Source organism: Cornus florida, unplaced genomic scaffold (assembly GCF_030987335.1).
Source record: "Cornus florida cultivar Cherokee Brave unplaced genomic scaffold, ASM3098733v1 CherokeeBrave_3.0.0_Hap2_Chr05, whole genome shotgun sequence".
NCBI classification, from domain to species: Eukaryota; Viridiplantae; Streptophyta; class Magnoliopsida; order Cornales; family Cornaceae; genus Cornus; species Cornus florida.
In genome coordinates this window covers 95,348,764-95,369,112 of record NW_026775575.1, presented here as the reverse complement: position 1 = coordinate 95,369,112, position 20,349 = coordinate 95,348,764, and the positions used below count along the sequence as shown (strand labels likewise).

General features: G+C 35.6%; 2 protein-coding genes across 2 annotated transcripts; both read left to right on the top strand.

Moving 5' to 3' along the window:
• The first annotated feature begins 313 nt into the window (after positions 1-313).
• Positions 314-14,982, top strand: LOC132309769 (G-type lectin S-receptor-like serine/threonine-protein kinase SD1-1). Its single transcript, XM_059808051.1, has 7 exons — positions 314-440; positions 11,910-12,034; positions 12,116-12,331; positions 12,478-12,526; positions 13,961-14,144; positions 14,243-14,393; positions 14,483-14,982. Exons 1-7 carry the CDS (start codon positions 314-316, stop codon positions 14,786-14,788), a joined length of 1,158 nt encoding a protein of 385 aa, XP_059664034.1. The 3' UTR covers positions 14,789-14,982.
• Positions 14,983-16,849: 1,867 nt separating this feature from the next.
• On the top strand, positions 16,850-17,437 carry LOC132309768 (uncharacterized). The gene is made up of 2 exons (XM_059808050.1): positions 16,850-16,936; positions 17,018-17,437. The coding sequence occupies exons 1-2, from the start codon at positions 16,850-16,852 to the stop codon at positions 17,435-17,437; spliced, it is 507 nt and encodes a 168-aa protein (XP_059664033.1).
• The last annotated feature ends 2,912 nt before the right edge of the window (positions 17,438-20,349 follow it).

Genomic DNA, 20,349 nt, shown 5'->3' with positions numbered 1-20,349 from the left:
TTTGAGGATTTATTTTAGTTTCTTTCCTCTCATTATATTATTTCTTTAATCACTTTGTATTCCGTGTTCGTTTTTAAAATATTAATTGTCTGATATCCCTCGGATTTGGGCTTGGGCCTGATCAACCTGTGTCTTGGATCCGAGGGGTATCACAGTTGGTATCAGAGCACTCCAGGTTCAAATGTCTCTAGGATTTTATCGTATAAGACTTCCGCGTAGCGTTATCTCTTTATTAGAGCTTAAATTTAGGATTCGTTGTATTCTTTATGGTCCTAGTATATCGTACTGATGTCTGATTTTATATGTTAATAGCATGGTTAAAGCAAGAACCAGACGTAACAATCATCGTCAAAGGGAGGAGGCACGTAGGCAGCAAGATTTCTTACGACGTCAGCAAATGGAGGAAGAGCAGCGAATGCCTGGGTTTCAGGATGTTGAAGGTCAGTTTCGTAATGAGCAGGAGGAAGTTCAGCAGACTCTGGGTCAGGTCAGAGATCCAGAGATTCCTCCTCACCTCAATGACCTTGTTGCTCGGGCTATAGAGGCTGGGGTAACAGCTGCACTTCGGAATCAACCAACGGTTCAGCAGGCACCTATACCAGCACCGGTTGTTTAGACTAATACTTGGGAGACGGTTAAGAGTTCTTTCACAAAGGGGAGTCCACCTGTGTTCTCAGGCTCCACCGATGCGAAAGCAGCTTACCAGTGGAAACGGGACATTGAGCGTCATCTTCGCTTGGTTCAGTGCACGGAGGTTCAGAAGCAGATGCTTGCTACCTTCAAGCTGGTTGGGGATGCACTATAGTGGTGGGAGTCCGTTACCACTATAAAGGAGAGGATGACATTGAGTTATGATCAATTCAGTACTCGCTTTGATGAGAAATATTTTCCCTATGCAGTCAGGGCAGCTATGAAGACTGAGTTTCTAAATCTGCAGCAGGGGAACATGACGGTGGCAGAGTATGAGCAGCAGTTCACACGCTTATCTCTGTTTGCTCCGGAGGAGCTGGATACGGAAGAAAAAAAGCGTAATAGTTTTGTGAAGGGACTGATGTGGTCGATTAAGCAAGCTATTATAGGCAGTCCAGCTTACATTACCTATGCTCAGGTGGTAGACGCCGCTTTGCATTAGTATCAGCTGACAGTAGACATCAGACAAGCCAAGGATGAGAAGCGGGGTGATAAAGACGCTGCTAATCAGTCAGTTGAGAAGGGAAATGGAAATGATCATCGACAGAATGACAAGGGCAAGTTCCAGGAACAGCAGCCTTGGAAGAAACACAAGAGTGGTTCAGATGATAACAGGGATGTGTCACCTATTCATGGGCAGCAGAATGGGGGACCACAGACTGGACAAGGTCAGCCACAGGCTAACAGATAGAGGAGGCCATTTGGTACTTTCCAGGGTAGTTGCTACACTTGTAGAGAGTATGGTCATACCTCCAGGCAGTGTCCTAAAGCAGGACAGGGATAGGGGCAGCATGTGCAGCAGGGGCAGAGGGCGCCAGTACCTTTACCCGCTCCACAGGTACCCCGGATTCAGGGACAGACTTATCCGGCTTTACCGGCACCGCCGCAGCCTCAGGGACAGGCACCGCAGCAGTTGCACTATGGCAGGGTGTACAACCCCATGCCACAGGATAGGCAGGCACCTCAGGCTAGTGAGGGTAAGTTTCCTATTCATGATTACTAGGACGTGTTTTGTGGAGTGCCACACACTCGTTATATTTCAGTCTTTATATTTTTTTTTTATCTGGGATGAGGACGAGGGTATTAGTATATCGAAGTTGGGGAATTTAAGTTGCAGCCGGATGCGACTTATTTTGAAGTCACCGAATAGTAATTAAATCCTTCGTAAAAAGGTTTTTCTTTGATGCGTGTTGAGTAAAGTCATTACAATGAGGCTGAGTCCACTGGAGAATAGGAGGTTGGAGTCGCTCGTAGTTTCCTAAATTATAGAAGAAGGTAAGAGCGAATTTCGAGGACGGAATTCCTTTTGTTAGGGGGGGAGAATGTAATACCCCTAATTTTAAAAAAGCTATTTTTGGTATTTAATTTATGATTTTTATTACATTTTTTATTTATTTAATGGATTACTTGAATTAATTGACTTATTTGCTTTAATTAATTATTTGCATTATTTGCATTAATTGTGATTAATTGAGTTAATTGTTTTAATTATTTATTTGGCTTTAATTTTCATTAAATTGTATTATTTGATTTAATTACCTGATAAAATTGTTATTAATTAATTGTTTTTTTTTTTTTTTTGAATTTACTTACTTATCGTAAGTTAGGTTTACAAGTTTAGGTTTAAATTTACATGGGTAGCCGACGTTGATTATAACCTAGGTTTATCTATGGGCCGAGTTATATCTTTATGGACTTAGGGTTTCTGTAGTGTTTATATATATGTGTGTATACGTTGGTTTAGGGTTACAAATAAAACCCTATTCACCATAGTCACGTATACAGTGAGATAGGGGGAAAACAGAGCGAAAGATTGAAGGGAAACACAAAGTGAACTTGGGTGGTTAGCAAAGCATCTCAAGGAGGAAGGAGCGGGGTAGGGTGGAACTACAGGGTAGGACATGAACATATCACATAGAGACGGTGAATTAGAATTTCAAATATGAAATTCAAAGGCAAGTTCTGTTCTTCTCTTTCCCGTTAATTCGTGTTCTGTGCATGACTAGTTGGACTCCAGGGGTTAAATAAAGGTTAAAACAGATTTAAACCAACATAGTAACATGTTTTATACATACATGAATTTAGTTTAATCTTTGAATTAACATCGTGAATTATCTGCTTTGAATAATTTTTGATGTTCTGCTATTTGTATCATGTATGGTGGATGTTTCAGTTTTGTTGCGGTTGGGATTAGTGATGTGATTAAATGTCTTGTAATCACTCTAAGACTGAGTTTGAACTCTAGAACAAGTGCTTAGAACAATATTCAATTGCACTAAATTAAACTGAAGTAAATTCTGTTGGAACTTGCTTAAAATTGGACAACAGAGGTTCTGTAATCATAGCTTTTAAGCTTGTGTTCCATGCATGTTTTAGTTGAATATCAGTGGTTTAATATATGCCTAGGACTGAGTTTGAAGTTGAACAAAGATTTTAAAACATCTCAGAGACTCTGTAATCACCGGAGTTGGAGCAGACGAAGCTGGATCAGGCAACGGTTGCAAAGGGGAAAGGAGCAGGCTCTAAATTACCAATAGAGCCGGCTCAAAGTGGATGGAGCCGGCTCTATAAAGGACTTGGAGCCGGCTCAATGTTGAAGGAGCCGGCTTTAAGTGAATTTTAGAGCAGGCTCAATGTTTTTGTTGAGCCTGCTCTATTCTTGCCTCGCACAGTAGTATTTTAAGGGGCTGTTTGGGTTTTCTGGGTTCTGCACTTCATTTAAATTGTTTTAAGTGATGTATGGGACTGTATAAGGCTGGTATTACAATGAAAAAATATAAATTCATAATTGGATTGAAGGATAAAGCAAGGAGAACCTAAAAGGAAACGGGTAGCTTGCACACTGTCTAGTTGGTTTTAATTACTGTAACTTGGCAAAGATATTTTATATAATTTAATTATATATAATCATATATTTTTACAGTGTTATGAGTACGGTACATTAATTACATTTAACTATACTTAGCTTGGATTTAAATTGATATTTAATTTGTATCAATTTATTGGCTGTTTTGGAAGATTTAAATGCTATGTCTTATTCTAGCTATTTAAATGATTGGAGCATGATATTTAGGTTCTGTAGTGAATACCTAATGTTGGTATATGTATGAGTTTATACAAATGCATATACTGGAGGATGGTTGTTGATTATATAGTGTTATTTTAATAACTATGTTATAATGAAGGATTGTGTGTACCGGTATGGGACGGTGACAACTAAGTATGGATTAGTCAAACACTAAATCCTACCTAATTTGGATTAAGGTATGGATTAACCCTATGAGTTAAGTCCATCACCTACTTGTGTCATATCAATCAAATAATTGAATGACTTAATATGGTTTCAGGATGGATTTGCTTTACATTTATCAAACCACTTTTCAGATGGTTGATATTTTGTAATAGGAGGACACGGACTTTATATATTTATTATATGTGCCATGGTATGAGCTTGAGTCTCAGGACCATGGTTAGGGTGCGTATACTGCCTAGGATGGATAGCTGGACAGAGGTGTTGTTCCCTGGTAGGTCTAGATACACATGACCACAGTATGTGCGATTTGCATGGTATCTCTATTCAGGCTGAGACAGACCTTTTTGGACTAGTGAGCGTCCTATAGTGTGTACTTATACATATATGGACTACTCTAGATATTGTTGAGTCTTTCTAGTATGTATCTGCGTATCGGATTCCTGTTTGGATTGTAGTAGATCAGGACTTGCATGTGGGCCTGACCCACCTTTATATTTTTCAGGTACTCGTCAGTTCCAGGGTTAGAGTTTGATCGTGCAGAGCAGATACAGACTTCTATTCTACCAACAACATAGGACTTCTTTCCAGATATTAGATTTGGATTTTATCTTCAGTTTTCTTTCATGCAGTTTGGGATTTTATTAGGGGTTCACTAGAGATGGATTCCCGAGTTGTTAAACTTATGGAGTTTGGATTGTCAAGATTTAAATATTTATATTTGAGGATTTATTTTAGTTTCTTTCCGCTCATTATATTATTTCTTTAATCACTTTGTATTCCGTGTTCGTTTTTAAAATATTAATTGTCTAATATCCCTCGGATTTGGCCTTGGGCCTGATCAACCCGTGTCTCGGATCCGAGGGGTATCACACTGACTCCAAAAATCAATGCAATAACAACATGTCTCAAAACAAACGTGAGCCCTTACCACAATGGTAAGACTCTTACAATCCATCTCTGAAACTAAGGATGACACTACAAGTGACACTAACAATGCAATGCTCTTTCTACCTGAAGCATCTATTAATCGACTTGATCCCAAAAGCGTCATCGCGCAAGGAGAACTCAAAGAAAATGGCAATTATAGCCATACCAACAACAACCAAATCAATCACCACGAATGATCTCCAAAACAACCATCATCATCACCAATCAAAGGACAACGCCTATCAAAACAAAACTAACACTGATTCCATCAGAACTGCGCTTGTTGCTAGCCAGCACGGTAGCATGACAGTGCTATGCACCTGCCCACAAACGTATCCGCCCATGAAAAATGCAAGTTCTACAGGAATATTCCTGGACAATCAAGGATCCTAAGAGGTTTATAACCTCATAATGGCCCAAAACCAACAAATCCACCACTACGGTAACGCCAAATGACTCATTTCACAAGAGCCTAAACAAAAGGTGACCATCCACCTACCTTAAAACCAATACTAGGTCGATAACAACCTATACTACCACGAAACTGTGACTACAATCACTATCAACCTCAACTCGTGCCTCAATGACCAATCCCATGTCATGCCAAATATGCAACACAATTATGCATATACAATTCTAATCTAGCATACGTCACATGTCATGCTATTTACATTAGAATAAAACAATGCTAAACAAACAACATACAACATGTAGCACGTAAGCACATAGACATGTTATCAACCAAAACATGTATCATAAAGCATATAAACACATAGAGCATGGCAACAAAAACATGATATGCACCCAAAACCCGTCGTCCTAAGGTTTTCGAACCTAAGAGCTCTGATACCACCTGTGACGACCCTAGATTTTTTAACCCAGTGTCCTGTGATGAACCAAAAGAATGACCTAATAACGGATCCGAAATGTGGAAACGAAGGAAACTAAGTGGCCACTAGAGATGTACGTCATCCCTAAGGCATCAAAATGACTCCCCATGGCATGATCAAATTGCATTATATGCTATTGTGTGATGATGTGAACATACACGCAAGTGTAAAATGGTATTTTAAACATGCTACAATGGCCCATGGCCTTATTACAACTCATTTACAACATTTGACATGTTAGACCTCCAAGTTAGAAAAATCACATTTCATAGACAAATCATAAACATGCTAACACTTGCATGTGAACAAGAATGCTTCTAAAGAAGCTCAACTCAGCAAATCACCCAAGCAATTGCAATCTCCAATCTTGTATCCTGTACCTGAAATATGCCCTAGTATCGTAGGGGTGAGTAACATAAAGCTACTCGTAGAAAATAAGCATGCATCGACCTACGTTTTACAAGTGTACATGATTTAATCATTGTGGTTCATTCCACCTAACGTCTATGTCAATGGTGAGACTCAGGGAGCATCCTAGCTACCTAAGATCATTTCTAGCATAAAACACATCATTTATGCAATTTCAACAACACAAGAGCATGCGACACATAGCAACAAGATATAACATGCTTACACAAAGCAACTAGTTAGAAACATGCTTACCCAAAGCAACCAGATAGAAACATGCTTACACAAAACAACTAGATATAGATTCTCAAACTCATCAATTTGAAATCTAAAGAACGAAAATGACATAAGTGATCATGCTATCTAACGTCTATGTTCCAAATGAATTTATAGGATCATTCCTATTTTACATTTGAACAACACAACATGAATGTACTTAACAACATCAAAAACTTATAATGATTTATTAAAAACTATGAACATGAATGTACTTAACAATATTAAAATGATTTATTAAAATCATAAAATATGGATGTACTTGGCAACATCAAAATCTACAAAGATCATAAAGCATGGATGTACTTAACAACATCAAAATCGCCGATAACCAAAACCACAAGTCACAATATAAACATGATTGCTAACTTGGAATTGAATGGGAAAATAAATAATAGAAGACTTGGACATCTAGACTCGGAATTCTGCTGAGATCAATGGTTGTTCCGGGCACTAACTCGCAGGGAAAACCACCCTAAGTGCGCACTATCTCAATTGGAGAGAACTCATACCTCCCGCACTAAAGCCGAACTTTAGCCATATTATAGTAACCATGTCCCAAGTGACTCCAAAATAAATAAGTTAACAACTTATGTATATACGAAACAACATCCCATGCACAAGTAGTTTGTAACCACACAATACATGCTCCAAATCCACAACTACTATAGGATGACAAATGTCGAATCTTCAGAGCGCGATTCGTTACGCGCTATAATAACATCACATGTCGAATCTTTAGTGTGCGATACGTTACACGCTATAACAAGATAATCCAATATTGGAACATAATCTCATAAATTCATTTCAAGTCTAAAATCATGCTTTAGATATACAATCAACGTCAGACACATGATTTAAATCCATAATGCAATAGAAATGGAATTTAATCAAGTAAACTAATTAATTCCTCTAAGTTGCAATTCTCAACCAAATGGCCTCAAATTACACATGTTAGCAACATAGCATAGTCATTGCATATACCAATTCCAAAACTTGATTAGGCCAATTGAATAACAAAATGGAATTTAATTAAATCATGATAATCAAATCCCTAAATTCTAAAATAACATAAAATGGTCCCATATTAACATATACTAGTATACAAGTCCTAGTCATCTCAAATATCAAGTCAAAACTTAATTAAGCTAAAGGAACCATTAAATAGATTTTAATTAAAGTTTCTAGATTTTCTTACTTATGTAAATGCTCTTAAATTTAAGTATGTTAAATAACATGCCTAGACTTGATTTAAAAGCATGCTACAAGTCAATTTCATGCAAGGTACATCCATGTAAATTTAATCTTGTACAAAGAATTAAATATTACTAATTTTCTAGATTTGATACAAGTCATGCAATCAAGTTGTATAATCATGGAAAATACCCCATACCCCATATACAAAATCCTAAAACATCCCCTACCTCAATTGGAATGAAAATCCCAATTACCACCGAAGTGAAATCGCCCCAAATTTTTGGTCCGCAAGACAGATATTTCAGCTTGTTACCTTTAACTTAGGAAAATTCATAAAAAATTCAATTCTAATCCAAATTGAATGAATCCAAAGCCCAATGAAAGCTTAAACACTGTAATTTGATAATATCAATTTAGTTTAACAAAATATTTTCCCAATTGAAACCGTTTTGACCCATAACTTTGAAACAAATTCTGCCCAGAAAACACATTTTCAGCCAGTAGCTTCCAACTTTGAAAATTCATGAAAAATTAATTTAACATCCAAATTGGGCAAACCTAATTTATTTTAGAAATAAACATATGAGAGTATAAAGCTGGAAATTTAAGCCATGATCCAATGTCAAAAGGTTAGTGAAATAAATCATCTAAAAATATGTTTTCCAGCTGCAACAAAAACATGGACAGCAGATAGTCTCGGACTTTTTAAAAAAATTTAGAAATGCTCTAAAATCGTAAAAAAATTCTGAGTAGTGTAAAATCCATGGGGAAAGTTCCAGTAAAAATTTCAAGGTAATTGAAGCACCACAACTCCATATAAAAATTCGTTTCCGGACAGGATAAGAAAATATTTAAATTTCCAACAACTAGCTTGCAATTTCAAAAATTCATAACTAATTCATTTTAAATCCAAATTACATGAAACCAAAAACTAAATGGAAGCTAATTTATTATATTTTTATGTTATATATTTAATTTGACAAGATTTATTTCAAGTTAAAACAATTTAAGGGCATAATACAAGTCCTTCTCTTCATGCATGTAAAACACTCAATAATGATATAAAAATACTTCAAAATAATAGATCAATACCTCACTAGAGAATTGAATCTCTAGATACCAAAGCAAAACTAGGAGTTAGGCTAGATCCTTCAAGGGTTTTGAAGGGGAGGATGAGGGGAACAAAAGTATCCAAGCTTTATGGTCTAAAGTAAGTGGAAGGGCCTCAAAGATCAAGGTCAATGCCTAAAGCTTCAAGCTTCAAGCTTTATCTATGGAGGCTAGGGTTTTGTGGTGAGGAAAAAAGAGATGAAATGTGAAAATGTGTGAGTGAAGGAAATAGAAATCCTCCACTCACTATGTGATCCTACAACATGGTCAACACACATATCTATGGTCAATTGCACAAAAACCTCCTTTAAAACCATAATCCCAAAGTGGCCCAAAGATATTTGCAAGACTAAATTGTGAACCTACACTTGTCACCAATCCATGGCTCCTTCCTAGGCTTAATCTCACACCTACACTTGTCAACCATCCAAGCTAACAAGTGCACCAATCCTAGGCCAACAAGTGGGTGAATCCTCACCCTCTAAATGTCATCATCCAATGCATCAATGTGTTTCCACACAAATGTCAACAAGTGGACCAATGAGAGTGTGACACTTGTCACACTTTTTTAAAATTGCAAAAAGGTCATTTTTGAAAATATCTTCCAAATTTAATTGCAAAATGGTCCCCAAGATGAAAAATATTTACTTTATTTAATTACACTAAAACCCCACAAGTTAAGAAGAATTACACTAAAGTATGCATTAATGCCCCTTTATGAAGGAAGTATGCAATCAACATGCTTTTCTAGAAAGGTAAAAATACCACTATCATGGAAATCAAATATCATAAATGCATGTAAAACCGGAATCAAATCCGAGCACAAAAAATGAGGTTGTGAAAGGAAAAAGACAAAATGTGAATAGTGTTCGGAAAAATAAAATATGGAAATGACACAATCCCCAAAGGAAGTTGTCAATCAAAGGAAAAGAGTCTCGAAAATCATTCTAGAGCACTCGAGACGACATCAAGTGATGAAAAACTGAACCCAAAAAGGAAAAGACAACGGGAAAAAAAAATATCCGTTAAAATCTAAGAAAAAGAAAAGGAAGAAAAATGACTGGATCATTATAATATTAAATACTAAAATACTAAAATCAAGTTTATTTTTGAACATTAGATTCTTCAACACGCCCACACAGGTGACCTTCTTTTGGTCCAATTGATGTTTTAATTTTAATTATTAGGGATGTAACGACCCTAAATTGATACCAATTAAAAAAAAAAAAAAAAAAAATTCAGGATGACCTCTGCTAAAAAGGGGCCTTTCAAGACTTATCCAACTTGTCCCAACACACAATACAAAAAAAAAAAAAAAAAAAAAAAAAAAAAAAAAAAAAAAAAAAAAAAAAAAAGAAGAAGAAGAAGAAGAAGAAGAAGATAACATAATACATTTCCCAAAACAATAAAATCAATAACCTCCTCAAGTTGGCCTTTCATCATCATCCCATTCAAAACAATTTATTTACATAGTCTCGCTTCCCTTTAAAATACCAACAAGAGTTATATTTTACAATACATGACCATGGCTTGCAAAATGTTTACACTTCACTATGGTTTTTGAGACTTTACAAAAGTGTAACAAATATACAAAAGAGAGCAAAAAAAATATTCCTAGTCCTCCTTAAGTTTGTGAAGGGTCTGCGTCTCCTACTTCCTTCCTGAATCTTGAAAAAAATGTTAAATGAAATGGGGTGAACAATTTGCTCAGTAGGTGGTGCCTAAGACACACCTCTTGTAACCCTATGAATCCAAATAATGAATAGAAATAGAGAATAGGGGTCATGCTATGCCAGGAGAGAAGACAACTTCACTTCCAATTTCAAAATAAACAATGCCATGCCATGATATGCGATGCCATATATGTCACTCCCCATTTTTAAAATTCTAAATCCATCACTTTTCAAATTGTTAATATTACCCGCCCTTTGGTGACTCCGCAGCAACATGAGAGAATGATTAGCTACTATCCCTAACCCTTGGTACGCCTGCGACGTCATTTGGGGCCCAGCTTACTCAACCACGCTAGGGCGATCTCCCTAGTTCCCTTTAGGTTATATTAACCGGGTTTTCTCAAAAAAGCATTTTATCCAAATTCTTCCCAAAAAAAAAAAAAAAAAAAAAAACCCTTTCTATTTCATTTTAAATAATTTGCCCTTTTTCATGCCCAAGGTTATGAATGTATGTCACATGCTTTGCCATTTGCAAGGAAATAAAAATTTCTACAACATAATTTAGCAAGCATTCTCATAATCATTTCTATCAAAATAATAAACAATAGGCATGAAAATTAACACTTAGGCATGCTTTTTTTTTTTCATATAATTCCATCAACACATATAAGCATAAATTTCAATTACAAACAATTATATTATTTTTAAGGCAATCAAATTCAAAAAGAGCATGTTTTCCATGTAAATCAACAAATACACATAATTAAATGCTTCATAAACACAATTAAATCATTTAAGAAATAATCAATTCAAATTAATCATGCTTAACAACAATTAAAGTTGAAAAACTCACAAAGGAACAAGAAAGTGAGGATTAGAGACCCTTACCTCAAGATTATGCAAAACCCCCAAATTTATGCCCTAGATTTCGAATTTCCTATAGTGCACCAACCAAGGAATTGCTCCTATCAACTTGTAGGTCTCGCCGTGAGCTTCAATTTGCCACAAACGGCATTCAAAAATACCAAGTATTGAAGGAGAAATAAAAAAAATTGAAGCCTTGAAGTGAAAAAAAAAAAAAAAAAAAAACTGAGAGGAAGACAGAGACCAGCGGGAGAGAGGATGAGAGAACAGAGAGCAAAATGTTCGCAAAACGGTAAAAGATGAAAATGCCTTTGCAACGACAAAATTTCAGAAAAATAAAAAATGGAGAAAATTGGAAACATCACAAGGGTAGAAGAGCTCTCTGATTAGAAAAGGAGATTAAAACTCCTAAAAATCTGTTAGAGTATAATAGACAGATACCGTATGTTCTATAATTAGAAAAGGAAAAAAACTTCTAAGTGAAGATTCTTTTGTAAGACCTGGAGAAGGGTGCTAATAACATCAATGATTATCAGGAGACTAGCAAGGCCTTAGTATGCCAATAGTTATTTGAATGATGACAGTTTTCTAGTTGTATCTATAATGTCTTTGATCTTGCAGGTATGGAAACTAAGAATGAAGACATTGAGTTACCATTTTTTGATCTGGACACTATTGCAATTGCCACTAAGAACTTCTCTTCCAAAAATATGATCGGAGAGGGAGGTTTTGGTCCTGTTTGTAAGGTTAAATAAGTAATATTTGGTTTGATATGTAATTAAAAAAGGTGAACCCCTATTTTAACATTTCTATTCAAAAACTTGTAGGGTAAGGTAGCAACGGGACAAAAAATAGTAGTCAAGAGGCTTTCGAATAATTCTGGACAAGGCCTACAAGAGTTCACAAATGAAGTTATTTTGATTTCCAAACTTCAACACCGGAATCTTGTTAAGCTATTGGGCTGTTGCATTGAAGGAGAAGAGAGGATGCTAATATATGAGTACATGCCGAACAAAAGCTTGGACTATTTCATTTTTGGTCTAGTTCTCTTCACCCTTTATCTTATTAGATCAATTTCATGGTGCAGTTTATACATTTATGCAGTACAGTCCTCTGCCCTATTTAAAATAAATAAATAAATAACAAACTGATGTAGACCTTATATGGATGGAAATGTCATGCAAATCAGAATAGAAGACTAGAACTTCCATGGCAAAAGCGATTTGAAATTGCCATGGGCATTGTTAGGATATGTTTGCCCTAGCATAGCAAATTCTAATTTTGGATTGTAAAAGTCATGGTTTCTTGTTTGGATATTATTATTAAAGCATTATACAATTGGTGAATGGAATGTATTATTTTTCGATTCTTTATGGAATTGATGGTGTCCGCTTGATTACAAAATATATTTATATATGTATGTAATGGCAATTAATACTGTGATATAAATTAGTAATCATAAATGGTTTAAAGTCGGTAATTATGGATGGACATTTAATTAGTTAAGACTTAAACCGAGTCCACGATAGATTGAAATATATTGCGAGAGTTGTCGTATGCAATTGCTCTCTATCACAGTCATGGCTTTTGACTCTCAAGTATGAGAGAAGTATAGACTCTTTTATTAATTAATAATTACTTTGATTTGTTCGGCAGATACCTCGGGATCCTTAGATCGACACTTTGGGTAGTTATGTAATTAATAATTAGAGGTCTATATTCTCAATATTTGCATCAGTGCTATTTGTATTTATTTTGTTTTGATTATGGTTGATCACAAATTAAATTCGAAGGCATTCGTATGTTTTAGACAAATGTTATATATATATATATATTTATTTAATAAATTATTATTATTTTTTGTCAAATAAATATTTTATTGTGATCGAGCCGGAAATAATCAAAGGTAACAAAATAATTATATTAATTATGTTGTCGGATTGATGACTTTAATTATCCGATAAATAATTAAGCATAGAGGGGTCAAAGTGCAACATTGACTTAGAGGTTATTTACTATTTAATTGGAGTGCAATTAATTTCTTTTAGTGGAGTAGAAATTAATTTATGAATTAATTGAATTGGGTCCATGGTTTAATGAACCGGACCAATTATTAATTTATAGGAGCTAAGAAAATAGTAAGCCCAAAAGGATTCTCACCAATAGCCCAAGTTGATATTGGAGTCATGTTAGGATTGAGAAAGTTGAATTAGAGATGGAGAATGATTTATTGTTTCCTTATTCTTATTTTTATTTTGCCTATATATACATGAGTTCATGTATATTTTAGGGGTGACTTGGAGAACAAGAAAAAGGAATACACTTTCTCTCTCTATATTTTAGGGTTTTGTTTTCTCTTCTAAAGGAGGCTACCACCAACTTAGATTCCAAGGTCATTCATCAAGGCATATTGGTGATTCCTAAAGGGAAGATAATAATCTAACGGAAGGAGAAAGGATCTTGCTAAAGGGATCTACAATAAGTGAGAACATTCACTTTAGAGGAAAGTTCAAAAGGTTTACTCAGACCTTTCATGTAAATATTCAATCTGTTTATTGAATTATGCATCATCTTTTATTTATCTTTGCATAAAACTTGTCTCTGTGTGATGAATCAAGATCCGTGATTGCAAATCCCTCAAAAGTTTTAAAAACTTGCACGTTTCCCAACAGGCATATTAAGGGGAATTCTCTACCTTCATCAGGACTCAAGATTAAGAATTATTCATAGGGATCTCAAAGCAAGCAACATTTTACTAGATGAAGAACTAAGTCCGAAAATTTCAGACTTTGGGATAGCAAGAAGTTTTGGGAGAGATCAAATTAAAGCCAAAACAAAGCGAGTAATCGGAACATAGTAAGTTTTGTTTACCAAAACAAAGCAAGTTTTGTGAACAAATTTTAGATAGTACTTGTTCATCAGTTTCATATGCTTAAATTTGATACTTTATGCAGTAGTTATATGTCGCCAGAGTATGCCATTGATGGAAAATTTTCAGTAAAATCTGACGTCTTTAGTTTAGGTGTGCTTTTACTTAAGATCGTGAGTGGCAAGAAGAACACGAAATTTCACCATCCTGATCACTATCATTCTCTTTTGGACCATGTATGGTGAAATGCATTACCTGTTTTATTTTATTTTTCTTTCTAACTTCCTATGTGAAATACTAAATTTGAGGATTGTGATTGTTACAGACTTGGTTGCTGTGGAATGATCACAGAGTCCTGGAACTAGTGGATTCATGTTTGAAAAGTACATACATTGAATCTCAAGTACTAAAATGTATTCAAGTGGGTCTACTATGTGTTCAGAAACTGCCAAACGACAGACCAACCATGTCATCAGTAGTTTTTATGTTGGGTAATGAGGGGGTAGCATTGCCTGAACCCAAACAGCCTGGTTTCTTTGTGGAAAGAAGTTTTATTGATTCAGATTCATCAACGGGTGAGAGAAGTCATACTGAAAATGCATTGACAATGACAATAATGGAACCCAGATAGAAGTAGCGCCTATTGCATAATGTTGTTGTAGTGATGGAGTTGATTCATATCAAGGAGAGAAAAAAAAAAAAAAAAAAAAAAAAAATATTGTAATGTATATACGTGGATTGTTTTATTTGTTAAATCAAATTTTCTGAAAATTTAGCTTTGACTGCTATTCACCTATTGTAAAGAATTGGACAATGAGAAGTGGATGGGGCTGAGATATACTCCCATTTTACTAACTATTCAACTGTATTAATTTTTTTTAATTTATTTTAAAGTTAAAAATTAAAGCCGACTTTGTGTCTGGATGATGAAACTACCTTTCTGATGGAACTAACCCTAGGCAGGAATTTGTTGACAAATTTAATAGCGACAATTAAATCACTCGCTCTAATGAATGTCCTTGAATCTTCCTGGAGTATGTATAGAAGAATGTGAAAATCATATCACTCCTCATCCCAAAATACTATCTAATTACACAATGCCAGTGAAGGCATACATACGCTAAAAATTTCTTTAAACTATTTTGGCATAAGTATCTTCATAAGCAGTACTAATTAAAAATTAAAAAAAATTCGTGCTAGATTTTTGGAGCGCCCCAAATTCAAAAAACCCAACTGATGCGAGAAAGATGAAAAGAAAGTGAAAAAAAATGAAACGAGTGCTGAACTCGGAACCAAAGCCTCAATGCGGGAGCAAAATCCATGTTAACCCCATGCAACGGAGAGAAAAGGATTTAGGAAAGTTGTAATTCAATTTTTAGGTTTCATCTTAATATAGTATTTTTATTGGAGATTAAAGTTTCAATCACCGTGTATATTAAATTATATATGTGTTATATATATACATCACATTGCATTTCTCTAAAAAGATACTTAAGATTGCATCTCCTTTATATAATTAGAGTTAGATTGTGTATTGCTAGTTATATATAAAAGATTTTGTTTTTGATTATTAATATCCATCTATTACTTTGATAGGCATTTGTTCATTGCTATAATGATCAAAACTAAAGATCTGTGCGACTCCTAGAAACAAAAGTAAAGAGAGGAATTTTACAAAAATTTGCAAAGCATTAAAAAATTGTAAAACATTATAGTTTTTGTTCTAGATTTTGTATAAATAAAATTCATATGAGTATTTGAGTACCATGAAAGTTGTTATGAAAACGAAAAAGAACGGTTATGAAAAACTGAAAAGATAAGAAAAGAGGAGCTGACGTATTTTATTGAAACAAATAAGAGTAGTAATGATGCCTATTTAAGTTGGAATTTTAGAATATCACATCATATTTTTATCTCTTTGTCGATTTTAAGTCGGGATATTAAAGTCGTCAATAACTTGAAAATAAAATTAAAATTTGGAATTCTATGTTTATTATTCTTGTGGTCTTGTACTTTTCAAGTAATGAGATTCAGTTTGATTTACTAATAAATTATTTAACAAATTAAACTTTGGCTTGGATTTTTATTTTTTCTTCTTTCTGCTCAGCGTAATTTTAGGTCTAAATTGCCCTTATTAATTTGTTCACAATTTTCTCAACTTTCAATCCGATCATCATCAATAGTTATATATATAATGTGCTATGTGAGTGATAGATTTTATTGATTTGGTCGACTGAAAATTTTTCAATGTTATTTGAAGTATTTTTATTGACATCATAAAAACTTGCAAGTAATTTTTTTCTAACTCTAATTCCAATTAAAGTCACCAAATACATGTTATCAAATCAACCAAGTGTTAAGGAGTTTCTTTTGGTCGGGTGTGGAGCTCAAGAAGACAAGTGCTAAGGTAGCAAGGACAGCAATCTGTAGATCTAAAAATCTTGGAGGACTTGGTTTTCCCTATCTAGATCTCACAAATAGGGTTTCTAGCCTTAAACACGTGTGGAGACTTTGTTCAAGGAAAGAAAGCCTTTGGGTTAATTGGACATACAAGTATTTAATCAAGAGGAAATCTTTCTGGACAGTAAAAGCAACAAGCACAAGTTCAGGATTTTGGAGGAGACTACTCAAGCTGAGGGACGTGGCTAGGGGACTTGTCAAGCACAGTGTAGGGAAGGGGAGCAGCATTAGCATGTGGTTGGATTTTTGGTTACCAAATGGCCCTATTATACAGCAGCTCAACCTAACTGAATTGGAAAATCTTCAACTGGACCCTCAGGTCAGAGTTGATAGCCTAATTTCCAATGATCAGTGGGTGATTCCGCCTTCTCTCCTGTAGACCCCTTTATTTCAATCACAGGATTTCAACTCTCAGCTGCAATCTATCCCTGCACCAACAAGTGATAATGACCAAATCCATTGGCTCCCAAGTATGGCAAAGGAGTATTCCCACATGCACACTATGGACTACTTCTCTCCTCCCTCTTTTGTATTTGCTTGGACTCACCTAATATGGTTCAAACACTATATTCCCAAAGATGGTTTTATTGCATGGTTAGCACTGAAGGAAAGGCTAGCAACACTGGACACAAAACCAATGATGAAGAAACACTATACAAATGCATGCTACTTATGCCTTGCTGATTGTGAAGCCGTGGATCATTTATTCTTCAAGTGTAAGTTCAGTAGTACCATTTGGGATTATGTACTGCATGCTGTAGGTTTCTATATCAAACCAGATTCATGGAGGGACCTGATTGCTTGGTGTTCATCAACTTAGACACAATATTACTTCATCACTCACAAGCTTCTCCTTTCTTGTGCCATATACTTCATTTGGCAAGAGAGAAATTCAAGAGCCTTCAGGAACAAGTCTACAACAGCTAACCAAATCATTAATCTCATCAAAGGATGCATCAGAGCTAGATTTGCTTCTCTCAAAGTAAGAAATGCTGCTAAATTGAGTAAGATTGACAATGTAGAAGCTATACAACAACTCTTTTTACAAGGATGTGCATATGCAAGAGGTCAATCATGGTTTCTGCTGCACCAATGATTACTTTTGCCTGTTACAACTATTGATAGGCTAGATTTGTAATAGCTCTATTGACTGTACAAGATGTTAATGTCTGTTTTGTTTTAAGCCATGGAAGTTTTCTTCCATTGGTTGCTTTTTTGTACATATTTTATATTTATAAAGCTTACCCTTTTAACCAAAAAAAAAAAAACAAAAAAAAAATCAACCATTACTTGGGAATTAAAAATATATGTAAAATGAGAAGCCTAATCTAGATGTGAATTTGTGTTTAGTTCTAAATTTTACCTAGCAATGATTTAGGATTATTATTATTATTATTATTATGAAATGACAAATAAGTGTGTGTGTTTACAAGGACAATTAAAAATGTTAACGAAAATAATTTCTTACATTCTTTTTTTCCTCGATAAAAATTTCTTATATTTTGTTTTTATAAAATATTCTCAAAAAATAAATGATAATATACTGAAATGATATTGGCAATAGAGGTGAATGTCACCACCAGCTTATCATATGGGCCTTCTAGATGCATCTTTCCTAATATTTCAAATAATTAATTTCAGATGGCCAAGATATACCTACCATAATTAAAGTCAAGGGTAGTTGATAGATAGTTTATGTTTGGACATCCTTACTGTAGGTGCAAAATTTCTCTCTATTATAATAAATAAAAAGAAAAATACAACTCACTCAAAAACAAGCAAAAATAAAACTCAGAATAAGTATATAATGCTTGATGATTTTATTGGAGGTCTAGGCCTCTATTTATAAGAAATACAGTGGTGGAATTTTGGTAGGATTCGCATGGCTTGTCCTCCAATTCATTCCATATATGATTTTCTTTACATCTACAATCCTTTCATTTCTACAATTCTTTTTATGTTGAATTTTCCTTGTATAGAACTTGCTCTCTTTTGTGATTCCTTGGCCTAGCAGGACATGACTTCCCTTTATCAAGATTGGGCTGAACGTGGGCTGGCCCTGATGATTCGGCTAATGGGCTTGGATCTCGCCATTGGTATGACGGGTTATCGTTGTCTGGGCTTAGAAGTTGGGCCATGTGGCTCGGGTTTGCGATCAATATGGGAGCCAAGGCCTTATCTGGGCTTGCTCTGGACTGGGCTGATCTGATTTGGGCTTAGTATCGATTGGCTAATGTGGTATCTGAATTCATTTTGTAGTGTGACGATGTGGATGATTATTACTGGAAGGGGGATTTTTTCCCTTCACACTTTGCCCCCATTTCCCTTTTTAATTGGGCCACGGCTCCTAATAAAATGGGAATTGAAGTTACACGGTTGCTAACTCTTCACAAGACGGTTCGAGGTGTGTCTGTTGCCATTCTAACGAAAAAGGGCCTCTTCATAGTTCGTTTCGTACCTCGCGACATTCATTTTGCTCTTTGCTTCTACGCGATCTCAGGTTAGTCCCTCATTCATTTATCTAATTTCTTTCACATCATGAGCTCCTCATCCACTCATGATAGTATAGACATGGTAGATTCGGATTCTACCTCTTCTTCTTCCCCTAATCTCATCAAGATTCCTCCCCTTAGGGTTTCTGACCTTGTTGAAACCACGAACGATTCAGTTGTTCAGATGGATATCTCCCCTTCACTAGCTGAAGCATCCACTTCAGGGTCCGATTGCGTGTTTACTAAGGGAGAGAGAGAGAGTTGATTTTGTCTGTTCATCGTATCAAGCTCTTTATCGAGTTTGTAATAAATGATTATGAAATTCCTGTCGTGTACCCAAAAAGGCTGACTTTAGTTCCGGTGAAGGTGCAGTAGATAATGAATTGCTTCTATCAGTTGGGCAACTCAACGCTCTTCGTTTCCCTCTTCATCCCTTCTATCACCTAGTTTTTAACAAATTAGGGATTGCCCCTTTCCAAGTGAACCCTAACTTCCTTCGAGTGGTTTCGGCTCTTCTAGTTCGCCGAAGGTTGGAAAGTCTCGACTTGACTTTTGCCAATCTACTTACAACCTATACCATTGCTAGGCATGGGACTGAGCCTGGCTGCTTCTACCTCACTTCTCCCCTTCATCAGAGAATATGCACGGACCTCCCTTCCCCCGAGAAGAAGTAGAAGGAGAGGATGATAATTGTGAAAGGGAACTGGTTTATGGACAAATCGAATTCCCTTCCCATTCCTCGCAAATTTGGGAAGTTAGGTATAGAGTACCTTCCCTCATTTTATGAAAAATGCTCTGGTTATTTCCCATGTCATGTTTTATTATTTCGCTATACTTATGAATTTCTTGGTCGTTCTTTCAGCAACCTTTCCTCCTTCCGTAGCTAAGAAGTGGCTTGCCTTTTCTCGAAACACAGGTTTGGAGCGAGCCCCCTTCGGTCAAGGAGCTACTCACCTTATCCAACCTTCAGGAAATTGCTGCTAGTGCTTCCGCTGCAGATCTCATGGATTTGGCGCTCCCCTTTTTCGATAGCTTTCCCTTGACTGAGGAGGAAAAGCTGAGGGCTGAAGCTCTGAAGAAGAAGGCTGTTGAGGAGCAACCTCTGTTGGTTATTAGATCAACTGAATACGAACAGGAGGGGGATTAACCCCTTCTCAAAAAGACTAGATCCAATCCTCCCTCCAGCAGCAAGAACAAGACCATCCCCAAAAGCAAGGGGAAGAAAGCTAGAGAGACTGAC

Bases quoted from the DNA above. Each gene is read 5' to 3' on its own strand.
- LOC132309769 (XM_059808051.1), top strand. From the start codon at position 314: ATGGTTAAAGCAAGAACCAGACGTAACAATCATCGTCAAAGGGAGGAG. The intron at 12,035-12,115 runs GTTAAATAAGTA...AAAAACTTGTAG, and splicing joins GTTTTGGTCCTGTTTGTAAG to GGTAAGGTAGCAACGGGACA. The intron at 12,527-13,960 runs GCATTGTTAGGA...GTTTCCCAACAG, and splicing joins GCGATTTGAAATTGCCATGG to GCATATTAAGGGGAATTCTC.
- LOC132309768 (XM_059808050.1), top strand. From the start codon at position 16,850: ATGTGGTTGGATTTTTGGTTACCAAATGGCCCTATTATACAGCAGCTC. The intron at 16,937-17,017 runs GTCAGAGTTGAT...TTTCAATCACAG, and splicing joins ATCTTCAACTGGACCCTCAG to GATTTCAACTCTCAGCTGCA.